Here is a 12,487-nt window from a genome sequence, read left to right as displayed (position 1 = left end):
CAGAGCAAGGCTTAGTTTAGCGTCCTTTCCCCTCCCTGCTGGGATTAGATCATGCTTTATCAGAGCAATTGTTCCATCCTCGACATGTGCAGGGCAGATTTCAACTGCAGCATTTTGTGAAACTGATTTTTCATGCATACATTCAGAAGTCATGTTCTGCTGAACTCAGTATCAGTATTAGGCTCTCTGTTAAGCTGAACATTTCTTTTTCCTTATTCACCTGGGATTTCTCCTCTTTGATTTAACATCAAACCAGAGGCTGGGTGTGAGAGTGCTACTAAACAGCCAAACCCTTAGCTCAGCTCCACCAGCACCAGCTGAGTGGGAAGCCTAGCCAAGTGGTCTCTGTAAGTGCAATGGTACAGGACCTCATCTGTGACCTTCAGTTGTAAAGAAGAAATTCTCCTTCTGTTCCTTAAGGATTTTATCATTAATTGAATTGCCTGCCAGGTGTGGGCAGTTTTCTAACTGTGCCATGTTCCTTATGTGTTAGTTGGAAGGGATGCTCTTTATTTCTCCAGCAGACGATTGTGCTTCCTTAGGCAGCATTGGAGGCTGCTTCACAAGATCGTATTTACCAATTTAAGTGACTTAGCACCACAACCTCTTTAAATCAAGTATCCCAGCTGTTGGAATTCAATCTTGTTTCAGCAAAAGCAGATTTTGGACGCAAGCCATGGAAAAACAAGCCTTAGGAAAAATGTGTAACAAAGTTAAAAAGTACTAACCATCTGTGGTGGTGCGCTTGACTAACACGTTAACGTGGTTTGTATTGACCTTGAGTCCAGTGCTGTCCCTCAGTGGCGTTGGTTTGTTTCCCATGCCTGCACACAGAGTGTGCTGTCCTTTCTGTCCTAGGGAACGGAGTGAGAAATAACATGAGAAATAACAATACCTACTGGTGCATTTTAATTTGAGGTGGAAATAATTTTGCAGGTGAAAGGAGCATCAGAAGTGTGATTTGAACTGATGAGAGTGATGATAAAACCACATTTTTCTGGATGAAATGCATTCTTTTGCACGCATTTACTGCTCTAATTCAGCTGCACTTTCAGGCTGACCTATATTACAAGAAGCCAACAGTGCAGAGAACAGGAGAATGGCCTTTTGATTGCAGGTTCTGGTACCTGAAATCATTGCCAATTTACTGATCTCTTGGGTTCTTCAAGCTCCTGGTTCTCCCTATGTGCAACTGATTGAAAATGTGGTGTGAATGTGGAGTGTGGCAGTACCAAACAGTACTGCACTTTCTTTATGAGAGTATAATCAGAGCTTCCTGTAATTTCAGATTTCCATCTTGATTATGTAAAACTGAACAGAGCTTTCATAGCAAAGCTAACCAGCTCCACACAGAGTAGTATCTGTGTCTACACCACTTGAATATATGTTGCTTTCCATACTACCAGCTGTGTAACCATCATGCTCTAATAAACTCTGCATTGCTTTTTCTTTATCAGAGGTGGTATTTCTTTTCACTCAGCAGTTAGCAGTATTTTGTCCCTAAATATTAATTTCTTTATAAGTCATGTTATCCATGTAGGTGCTTTGTGCCGTTTCAGTTCTTTGCTGAATTAAAATATTTTGTAAAAAGAACTCAGCATTTTATTGTTGCTTTTTTACAACAGCTGCACAAGCATTAAAGAAGGAAGATACTTGATTTTCTTGCTGCTGTAGCACTGGTTGAAATCTAGTTATTAGAGTTGAAAATTTTTCATGGAGGGACCAGATCTGTGTTTTTAGGAATCAAGAGAAAATAACTGGCATACAAGATCACCTGGTTTCTTACCAGTAGAGTACCTCTTCAATTTATGTACCCTGGCATTAGTAGGAAATACTAAGGTTAATTACAAATTTGGATCCTGACTTACCCAGGAAAAAAATTCACCTATTTGCTATTGAGGGCACAAAAAAATACTGGAGCTACAGAGGCACATATGGAAAAATACAGTATCAAGTGACTGTGTCATCATCATAAAAATATCCTGTCATACAATATATGTTTATCGTTAAAGTAGTGATAATTCTTGGGCCATTTTTATCCCTCTTTAATTTATTACAGCAGCAAAAGAAGATTGGAGTTTGATTTGATAAAAGAGCTTTATAGTGTATCACATGGGGAAGCTGAAGCCTGTGACTCAGATGGACATTTCCAAAAGAATATTGCAAAGCCTTTCACATGTTTTCTCAATGAATGCAATCACAACTTCTCTGCTAAAACATGAAGAAAGGAAATAGGAAAACCACCTAAAAAAGTCACACAGCAAGCTCTCAAAATAAGCACTTTGTTTGGCACTGTATCCCCACATCACTTATCACTGTCTGTAGTCCAAAAGAGCCCCTGACTGGTTCCTAGGAGGAGGCAATACGAAGTTGCATTGATTTTTGTTGCATTTGAATGTACTCTTGTGATTTTCTAAAGTGTTTAGGAGACAAACCAGCGTTTCACAAAGAAAATATTGTACTGTCTGGCTGCCTCAGAAAAGTCACAGAAGAGCGTGGAGAGCTGCTTGCAAAGAATGTCACTGTGACACTCAACACTAAAACATTTTAGAAAGAAGATATTGTTCCGGTCTTTGTATTGAAGACACTGAAATGAAGTGTATAATGCACTGTGAGAGGAACAGGCCAGGTTTTGCTTTTTGGGTGCAAGTAGGATTGTGAATGGAACTATTCAAAGTAGTGTCAGCATGTGCCTGACATGTCTTAAATTCAAAATCTGGCAACAGGATTTGAGGGGTTTTGTTGGATTGGTTTTTTTTTTCCTGAAACTTGAATTTTATTTTATTAAGAGAAAACTTCTAAATTTTTTGTGCAACATTTCCCTTAGTAGTTAAAAAACCTTTAGATGTCAGTATAAAATACTGTATGAAAAAGGAAGGCCTGTTTGCATGGAAGCAAGAAGACAACACTTTGGGTTTGGATTTGGGATTTTTTTGTGTTTTGATTTGGTTTTTTTAAATCAAAATGTATAGTTTCTGTAAGTAATGTGAGTAGAAATCCTTTTTTTCCTTGAGTTCCACATCATCATCTTCACCCCTTCTCTCCTCCATTTCTAGGATCTTTTTGAACTTTTTTTTTTCCTGCTACTGCTTTCTCTTAGCTCACTCAAATTGGTAGTTTCTAAAACACAGATGTTTGGCCCATTTCTTTAGACTGCTTTGTGCAAAGGCTCCCACTGTCACATTCTTCTTCCTCCAGTGCCAAGGGAGGTTCGCCACATTTTTGGACTTAGATGGGGTGGCAGCTGCCCCCTGAGACCCTGCTGAGGAAGGGAGGGAGGGAGTGCAGGAGCCATTGTGAGACAGGAGCTGTCACAGTGGTTTGGGCTGCCATTCCCACCTGGATGGTGGCACCTGTCTGAGCACCTGTTGTGTGGTAGGGAACATGGGCTGTGAGGGATAGATGCTATCACCTTTTACAGCTTTACCTTTTCTGGTTCATTATGAACTGCAACACTTCAAGTCCTAAAGAAAATGAGTTCTGCAAAGACTTCCTGTCACTAGCAAGCATGGGGCAATACCTCTGCTAGCTAGGAGTTTCATCTCTGGACAGGGTGTCTGTCTGGAACCACAGAGGTTCAGCTGACTTCTGTGTGTTTGCAGTGTTTGGGATTGGTTCCATCTGTTATGCAGGTGGTGACTGTGTTCTTCTAAAGGGTGAGGTGAATGAAAGCAGCTGCTCCCTTGAAGGTTTGCCAGAGTCAATCTCCTAACAAATCCATCATTTGCTTCCTTCTTAATTGCAAATAAGACAATCAGAGAGGCAGGCCAAGACAGTAGGTGAAGAGGGAGAAGATGACTGAGATCAGCAAGGATGGTATGGATTAGCCAGTAAACCATCTGCAAATGAGGTTTTACTACTAAAACTGCTTGGTGTATGGTGGGCCTGATAGTCAGATTGAAGAGAAGAGTGGAAAGGGTTGAACAAAACACTGGCTCAGTGCTGAAGCAGGGGGAGGAGGAGCAAATGAAGTACAGGACATCTACAAAAGAATATGAAAGCCAAAGAAATGGAAGGTTGACAGTGCTAACAAAGCCAGGAACCAACAGCATCAAAAGCCATCTTGAAACTTGACTGGAGTGATTGTAAAAGCCCACAATGAGGAAACTTCCAGATTTGCTTAAACCCTGAAACTTCTTAGTTGTTTAATCCTTTCCTCTCCCTTCCCACCACTGCCACTGATGCTTCAGAAGAATGTTGATCTGACTCAGAAGGATTTCCTCCCACTTGTTTCTGTAGGCATTTTTTGTTGCATCAAACAAAGGAAGGCACTGGCAGCACGTTTGTTGGGTCCTGCTAGTAGCACACCCACATTTTATTCCTTCTAAAAGAGCTGATTGCCCAAACACTTGCACTTTTGTAGATGAAAATTCAGCCAAAGAGAAAATATGCTAATAATTTTCTAAGCTGCTAATAACTACAGTTTACTAAAGTGCAGCAGCGTTGTAGAAGTGACACTAATTGCCCTGTTGCATCTTGACTTAGACAGAAATGAACACACATTCAGAGACAGTGTAAATGTAGTAGCAACTTCTGGAAAATCTGGGTCTAGATGAGTAGTTTAAGGGCATCACTGTGAATGCCTTATGACTGACTACAATTAGGTTTGAATGCAGACCTTTTCCCATTCACAGATCTTTGTAATGGTGCAGGCTTTGAAAAGCCTTCTCCCTGTAGGTGGCAAATACAAAGCTGCTGGTGCAGGCTTATCAAGGAGGAGAAAAAGCAGCCCTCTGGAAAGCTTGCCTCCTTCCACCAAACAGCTGAGGCATGGGGGTCTGTGTGTATCCCACTGCCCCCCTCCTCCAAACCTCCTCCCCCCCATGGTGGCTCACCCCAACATGTGCCATTTCCTGCACCCATTGAGTTGACCTGGGCAGGTGCTGTGGCCTGGACTGTCTTGAAAAGCTTTGTTTTGCCATCTGCTTCTGTCCATAGCTATATCAGTTCTCTTCTTCAAGTAATTCATCTGTAGATTATTTCTGCTCCTTGCAGGAGTGTCTGCAGCATAATTTTCATTGCTACAACCTCACAAAGTTGTCCCCAGTTTCTGGCAGAATGTTTTGAGGAAAATAAATGGGTGGTTCCTTTGAATGTATTTTTTTTCCTCTCCTAGCAATCCTCACTGGCTCCTCTGCCGTGCGTGGAGTCCTAGCCAGAAAGGCTCCTCCAATAAGAAGCAGTGTTTTCTCGTAGGTTTTACTGCATAATTGTCTGTTTTGCTACATAATTACATGTCCCACACTAATTGCATAGACACATGCACTTCCAGAATTACATGCTGTCACAAGCGCACGCCGTGATTAGGCTGTTACATGCATGTGCCTTAATTGTGAGTTATGGATTGCAGCTGTCGTGAGAGGGTGGGCTCTTACTTGATAAGAGGTTTAGGCAAAAAACTGCACCTGTGGTTCTCTTAGCGAACTTGAATATCCAAATGTGATGTGAAGTGGAGTGGTTCACACAGAGCAGTGGTGGAAGCAGACATGCTTTAGTGAATGCAGTCTCTGGAACAATTAGGTATATTTCCAGCTCCGGTGTGCAGGTACAAGAGGCACAGGAGCAAGAGCTCCTTCAGCTCTGCAAGGAGATGTATTTCACGGGCAGGAGAGCACATCTTCTTCATTAACTGATTTTCTGTCCATTCAGGATAAGGTTTTGAAGCTGCAGAGGATGTAGTTAGCTACCAATGTCACTAGTGGCTTTGATCTATCAGATTATAAGCAAATATTAGTGGGAGCATAATTTCATACCCATGGTTTGTGTGAAAGGGGACAGCTGTCAGTCCTGGACTTTGCACAGACTGCTCTAGGGGCCACCATACTCATTTTTGCACCAGCAACTCAAGCAGGGAAGATGTAATGCCAAATATCAAAAAGGTATTGCAGTCTTAAATCCTGTCACCTGAGTACCTGTTGTGTACATGGAGCTCTGCCAGCAAATCAAGAGCAATACCCTTTCATATTAAAAGAAGCCTTTATCTATGATTCTTTCATTCCATCTGTGCCTACTGTACAAAGTAAGCATTTTTATACTTTGTATTTTTTTGCAGAGCATCTGATTTCTTGAATATATCATTCTAAAGGGGACTAAAGAAGAAACTGGCCACATTTAGATATTTAAATGATAAAAAATACAATATGCTTTAAGAAAAGAACTGCTATGAACTTCAGCTGGAATATTTCTAAGTTCAACAGAAAGTGAAGAAGTAAAGCAAGTAAAACCAGTGTGAAGTTTGTAAAGTAAAATATGTAGACAAAAGCAAGTTATTTGTTTTTAAAGATTTTTTTTCCCAGTGTTTAAGCACGGTTAGGAAGAAAGTATCTAATGGCTGAAGCCAGCATTGTCTTCAACTGTGTACAACTATGTAATTAGACAGAAAGCTTTTCAGAGTGTTTTTAGAAAGAGCTCTTCTGGGTGACTGACTGTAATTCCTTAAGGTATGTCAAATGCATTTGGCTGCCAGTATAAATCCAGCAGCAATGTGATTGTTCAGGTCACTGGTAAGTGCCATTGTGCTCTTGTTCATCATCTTCTGCTGTGGTGTGTGTTAATAGCATGCTGCATAAGGGACAGCAAGGCAGGGGTGACTACCAGACAGCGGTGCTCTTGTTGGTGGCTACTGAGTTCATGGGGTTTGATCAATCCCATTTGCTTTCAAAGTCAACGCCTTACATATAGAAACACATGTGAAAAGCAGAACAGAGAGCTCAGATACCACCTTTCTGTTTTAAAAGTTGAGTCAAAGGGAATAATGTATCACTTTTGGTTTTCATAATTTAGGAAGTTAGCAAGTGCTTTTTGAAGAACCATGTTTAAAATGCCCTCTTTGGTTTTGGTATTGTGGATTGGTTTTGCCTTTTAGCAGTACAGAATTATTGAGTAGTTAATTGATGTGTTACCAACTTAATCAGAAGTTCCTTCAGTAAGTTCATTAGGCTGCTTGACCAGTAAAATTTGCTTATATATGAGTATAAATAGTATTTATGTCAATAACCTCCTTGTGATCAGAGGCTACACATCAGGGACAACCATGAATCCCGTAGATCTGCACTACAGATCAAAGAAGTGGGAGAGAGAATACCATGGCTGTGGTCCCTGTCGTGCTTTTTGTGGTGTTCTTCATGCTATGGGAGTTACAGATGCTTCCTGTCTCCCAAGTGCAATTGTGTGTAGGTTTCCATGTGGGACGGAGGAAGACCCCATGTCTTTCCAGCACCCTGTAATTCTACTCCATGTTTGATGACCAGGATTGAGCATTGAGAATTGAACATTCCCTACCATTGCCACATCGTTTTTCCTAACTGGGTGTGAGTCACCATCTCTTTCAGCATATTAGTATCTGTTTCTGTAAAGCACAGGCAGTAATACTTTTCATCAGTAGAAGCATGATGAGATTTCCTTTAGGTGTGGAAAGCATTTTTGGAGTACCAAGATGATTGGTGTTGTGTACTGCATGTGCAAATCTTTGATTTGCCGAGTTACTGTTAACTTAGAAATTCAAAGTTTATTCCTAGTCACAGACCAAGACACAGGCATGAAATAATGACAAAGTGAGAATGGTAAGCAAGTGGGAGATTCTTAAATGAAAGTTTGTTGTTGTTTTAGTACCTTTTCCAGCATATGGTAAGGTAACTTCCTACTTTTTGTGTTAATGGCTTGCCTTGCTTTCCCATGCTCCGAGGGAATGCTTTAATCTCAATTTTAAGAAGTGCTAGGATTTGTTTTCCAGATGGTGTTTGCTCTGCAAAAAATTAGGTGTTCATATTTTAAGACTTCATAATTTTTCTCTCTTTTATTTTAGAAATCTTCCAGAATCCCTGAGGATGACATCAGGTTAAGAAAAAACAGAGACCAAAACTGTGCCAATTTCTTGGAGCCATCTACTGTGCTTGCTACAAAGGAAGAGAAAATGGAAATTGAAGTTCCAGTTTCTGAACATAAAAGCATCACCACGGTGGCTTCACCACATCCCACAGACAATCCAACCCACTTCTTTTCACCTGCTTCCAGCCGAAATGGGCTTAGGGACAGGCATGAATCTCTGGACAGTGAAGTTGCTAAAGAGATCAGATACCTAGATGAAGTGCTGGAGGCAAATTGTTGCGATTCTGCTGCAGACAATACATTTAATGGGACATCCTCTCCTGAACCAAGTGCAGTCTCTGTTATGGATGGTTCAGGAGCATCTGCTAATGTCAATAAAGAGTCAGTATCTAGTGAAAGGGAAGAAAATGTAGCAGACAAGCAGGTATCCTTGGAGATTGAGACATGTGAAGCTAATATAACAGATGAGAACCTGAAATCCAATGGCCATTCCTTGGGTGGTCTGAAAGAAGACACTAGGGAGAGTCTGAAGGTACCAGGAAGTCCCACTTCTTCAAACAGTTCTAGAAGATCCTCTAAAGATGGAGAGACAACTCTTACAACCCTTAAGAAAGAGGCAAAGTTTGAACTGCGAGCCTTCCACGAAGAGAAAAAGCCCTCAAAGCTCTTTGAAGATGAGGAAGAGAAGGAAAAATACAGAGTCCGCAAAGTGAGACCATCAGAGGAAATGATGGAACTTGAAAAAGAAAGAAGGGAACTCATTAAAAGCCAGGCTGTCAAGAAGAACCCCAACATTGCTGCCAAATGGTGGAACCCTCCTCAGGAGAAGCCCCTGGAAGATCAGCTGGATGAAGAGCATCTGGAGTCTCACAAGAAGTACAAGGAGCGCAAGGAGAGGCAGCAGCAGCAGCAAGGTACAGCACCAACATCCCCCAAACAGGTCAGCTGCTCCTTTGTATCCCCAGAGCCAGTCAATATCAAGAAAGAAGATATTGTCACAGAGCAAATTGACTTCTCGGCTGCCAGGAAGCAGTTCCAGCTGATGGAGAATTCAGGTCCATCTCAGGGTCAGGCCCCACCAAGGCGGTCAGTAACACCCAAAATGTTCTCTGTCAAACCCTTCTACAAAAGCCTCAATTCTCCATATGTGGACAGGCCAATGTCATCCGTGACGAGACCCGTTTCAGTGTGCGGGCAAGCTGGACAGCTTGAGGGTAACAACGCCACAGTCGTCAAAGCACAGAAAGTCTCCTGTAGCTCAGAAGATGACAAAAGCACTCAGAATACCACAACTGACCCAGCAAGAGACTTACCTTGCAGTGATAGCCCCAGAGCTGGACCAACCTCAAAACTGTGGGCAGAGGATGGAGAATTCATGAGTGCAAGGGCGGTCTTCACAATGGTGAAGGATGATGGACAGGGAGTTCTAGATCACTTCCCAAAATCAGGCAGTGCCTCTTCGCCGCCAGAGGAGCTTGACTCCGGTTTGGATGACCTGTCTGTCAGGTCTCAGGATACCACTGTCTTGGAGACCCTTTCCAATGACTTCAGCATGGATAACGTAAGTGACAGCGGTGCCTCCAATGAGACCATGAGCGCCCTGCAGGAGAGCTCTCTAGCGGATTTCTCTCTGCCGCAGACCCCGCAGGCTGAAACTCCAGCAGAGTGCAGGGCTGAAGGCATCTCCAAGTCTTTCAGTGACCCAGGCTGTGATTCGCCCTCCTCTGCCTTGGCAGACTCCATGCTGATGGACGACCAGCTGGACTACCACGCTGGCCTGCTGGTTCAAAACGCCATCCAACAAGCCATAGCTGAGCAGGTGGAGAAAGGAAACCCGAAGGAAGAAGGGATCCCATCAGAGAAAGAGGTCTCAGCCAAAGAGCAGCCAGCCAGCACCAGGCCAGCTCCAGCCTCCAAGGAGCATCAGAACCCAACGTTTGAGCCACCCCAGGTGTCTTCACCAGTTCAAGAGAAAAGGGACACCATACCAAAGACTTCAAAAGAGGAAGACTCAGGACTCAGGGAAGGGAAGAGTTTGCAGCAGTCGCCCATGTACTCAGCCAGCCAGCCATTCCTTGTGGAAGAAAACAGGCATGAAGTCAGCTACTTCAGCAAGTATTCAGAGGCAGCAGAGCTTCGGAGCACTGCCTCCATCCTGGCCACACAGGAGCCTGAAGTGACTGTGGGCCCTTTCAAGTTACGGTCGAGGAAACAGCGGACTTTGTCCATGATAGAAGAAGAGATCAGAGCTGCCCAGGAACGAGAAGAGGAGCTGAAGAGGCAGCGGCAGGGTTTGCAAATGGCACCAAGCCCGGTTACAAAGAGTGCACCACCCATGCCCACCAGAACTGTGTCTTACAAAACTGCACCAGGTAAGAGCTCAAAGTGTCAGAGCAGAAGTGAAACATGACTGAAGGGTCAGGTATGGTTTAGTTTTAAGTAATTTTTTAATGAAAATATTGTTTTGCAGGGGGTGGGAGGGCAGATGATTTCATCTGCCTTGAAACTGCATGGGACAGCTTAATTTTCTGGCTGTGAGCAGACCTGTGGAAGGTTCCTGGTTTTCACAAATACAGTGCAGAGATGCTGATCATCCTTACTAAATCCCATTCTGTATTCACCCACTGCTACATGGTAGAGTGACATGTCCATCACTGTGCTGCTCAGACCACCCAGTGAAATTTAGGATCATCTCAAGGAAGCACAGCAGCAGTTTTTACAGCTGTGTGGCTGTTTGAAAGACAAACATCCAAGATTGTCCTTAATAGGTTTCCTGTTCTCTTGCACGCCATTAGGGAAGTGCAGAATAAGTGGAGATGTGCAGATTTTGGGATATGAATTAGATATCTTTTTCTGTGTGTTTTGCTTTCTGTTTTGAGGTCTTGGTCCTTATGAGCTTTGTCTTGTAAAATTATATCCAGAGCTATGAGTTACCATGTATTTTAGCTGGTGTTACTCACTACTGAATTAAACAAGCAACACAAACAAATTGTTCAATAGATTCAGTGGAAGTCCTCTTGACCGATCAGTTTCTGTGTTCTTTTTCTGACATTCACAGCAGTTACAGATATCTGTCTCCCCATTCCCTTTCTCAAGAAATAATGTCAAACACTGATGCCTTCTAAATATAATACAGAAAAAAATACATAAAAAAAAAAAACCAGAAACACACACCAAGCTTATTTCTGTGTAGTGGTTTTTATTAAGCATATACCTGCATATGCTTTGCAAGTGCCTGTAGGGTTTGTTAACAGTGGTCATTGTGAAAAAGTATTCATCTACCAAAAGTACTTAAATGCTGTCTTTATTTCCACTGGTGTAAATACAAGCCAGTGGTAGTAATTTTCTTTTGAAAGTCATGGTAAGTTTGAATCAGAAGTAGATTTAGCCCATTATTCAGTATGATTGTGAACTTGGAGTTTTATGGAGCACATAAATAGAGAATACTTAGTTTAGTTTCTTCTGCAAAGAGAATGATCTTAACATGTATTTTTGAAAAAAATGTAGCAAATACCAGTCTTTTCTTTGAAGTGCTATTGTTATAACTCCTAGTATAGCATTTTCTATAAGGATCCTGTCTAATCTGAGGTGTTCTGAGAAATATCTGACAAGACATGAGATAAAGGGCACTACAGACGTCAGTTAAGAGGACTTGTTTCATAAAGGTGTGCTCATGACTGTGTTCAAAAACAGCATCATCTGTAGTGAAAGTGCTCAAAATGGGGTAGATAATGATTGTATTTCACTCAGAATTGATGTTGGATGGGCTGATGACGCTAATGCTTGTTTTAACAGAGCTTCTGGGAAAACAATGTACTTCTGCTTTCTCTACACAACAAGGCATTTACTTTGTGTCTGTAAAAATGTTTTTTGTAATTTACATTCTAGAGAAAATTATAAACTTCTGTTTATAATGAATCATTCCAGACAGTTTCCTTTAAATGTCCAACTGCCATATGTTCAAGAAAGAAAATTGGGATCTCTTAGCCAATGACTCAAGCTACTGCAATTTGCAGCCGATGACAGGGCAAAGAAATAATTTCTAGGAAAAGATGAATATGTGTCAGTGTTTAAGACTATCATTGATCAAAAAACCCACAAAGAATATTGGCAAAATTCTTCTTGGTTCTTCTACTTTTAGTGCTTGCTGTACAGCAGATGTGCTCAGCATAGCTCTCAGCTGCAGGACCCTTAGCATTGGAAGGTGTATAAACCTCACCTCTCATAAAGTTCATCTCCTCCTTGCTGTCCCTTCAGCCAGCTGTATTGCTGTTAACATCTGCAGGCATCCTTAGAAATAGGGTGGAGGAATACCATGTAATCTCTTGCGAGACTGCAGCAACTTCCCTTTTAATAGTTACAGGATCTTTTCAATATTTGTGAAAAAAGGCAAAATATAATTTAGCAGAGGCACAAACATCAGGCTGTTAGGATGGACAGAGCAGAGGTGACATACGGATCAGAAAAGAAAACCTACTTCTGCTGGGACCAGTAAGGAATATGCTGTAAAATATGTCTGGTACTGTAGTATGTATATCTAGTTTCACAAAGAAAAATAATAGCAGTTCTACTACTGATGGTAATAATAAAGAAACAGAGGTATTTTTGTCAGCAAATTGCCTTTTCCAAAGAAAGAACTGGCACTAACATCAGGATACCT

General features: G+C 41.9%; 1 protein-coding gene across 1 annotated transcript in view; it reads left to right on the top strand.

The window, feature by feature from the left end:
- Positions 1-7,810: 7,810 nt before the first annotated feature.
- Positions 7,811-12,487, top strand: part of LOC102040113 (A-kinase anchor protein 2) — a 19,048-nt gene continuing 14,371 nt past the window's right edge. Inside the window, exon 1 of the mRNA XM_031060549.1 lies at positions 7,811-10,199. Within this exon, the coding sequence (XP_030916409.1) occupies positions 7,913-10,199 (2,287 nt within the window). The 5' untranslated portion in view covers positions 7,811-7,912. The remainder of the gene's footprint in view (positions 10,200-12,487) is intronic.

Source organism: Geospiza fortis, unplaced genomic scaffold, assembly GCF_000277835.1.
Source record: "Geospiza fortis unplaced genomic scaffold, GeoFor_1.0 scaffold203, whole genome shotgun sequence".
NCBI lineage: Eukaryota > Metazoa > Chordata > Aves > Passeriformes > Thraupidae > Geospiza > Geospiza fortis.
Note: the sequence above shows the minus strand (reverse complement) of the source record. Positions and strands in the feature narration are given on the sequence as shown.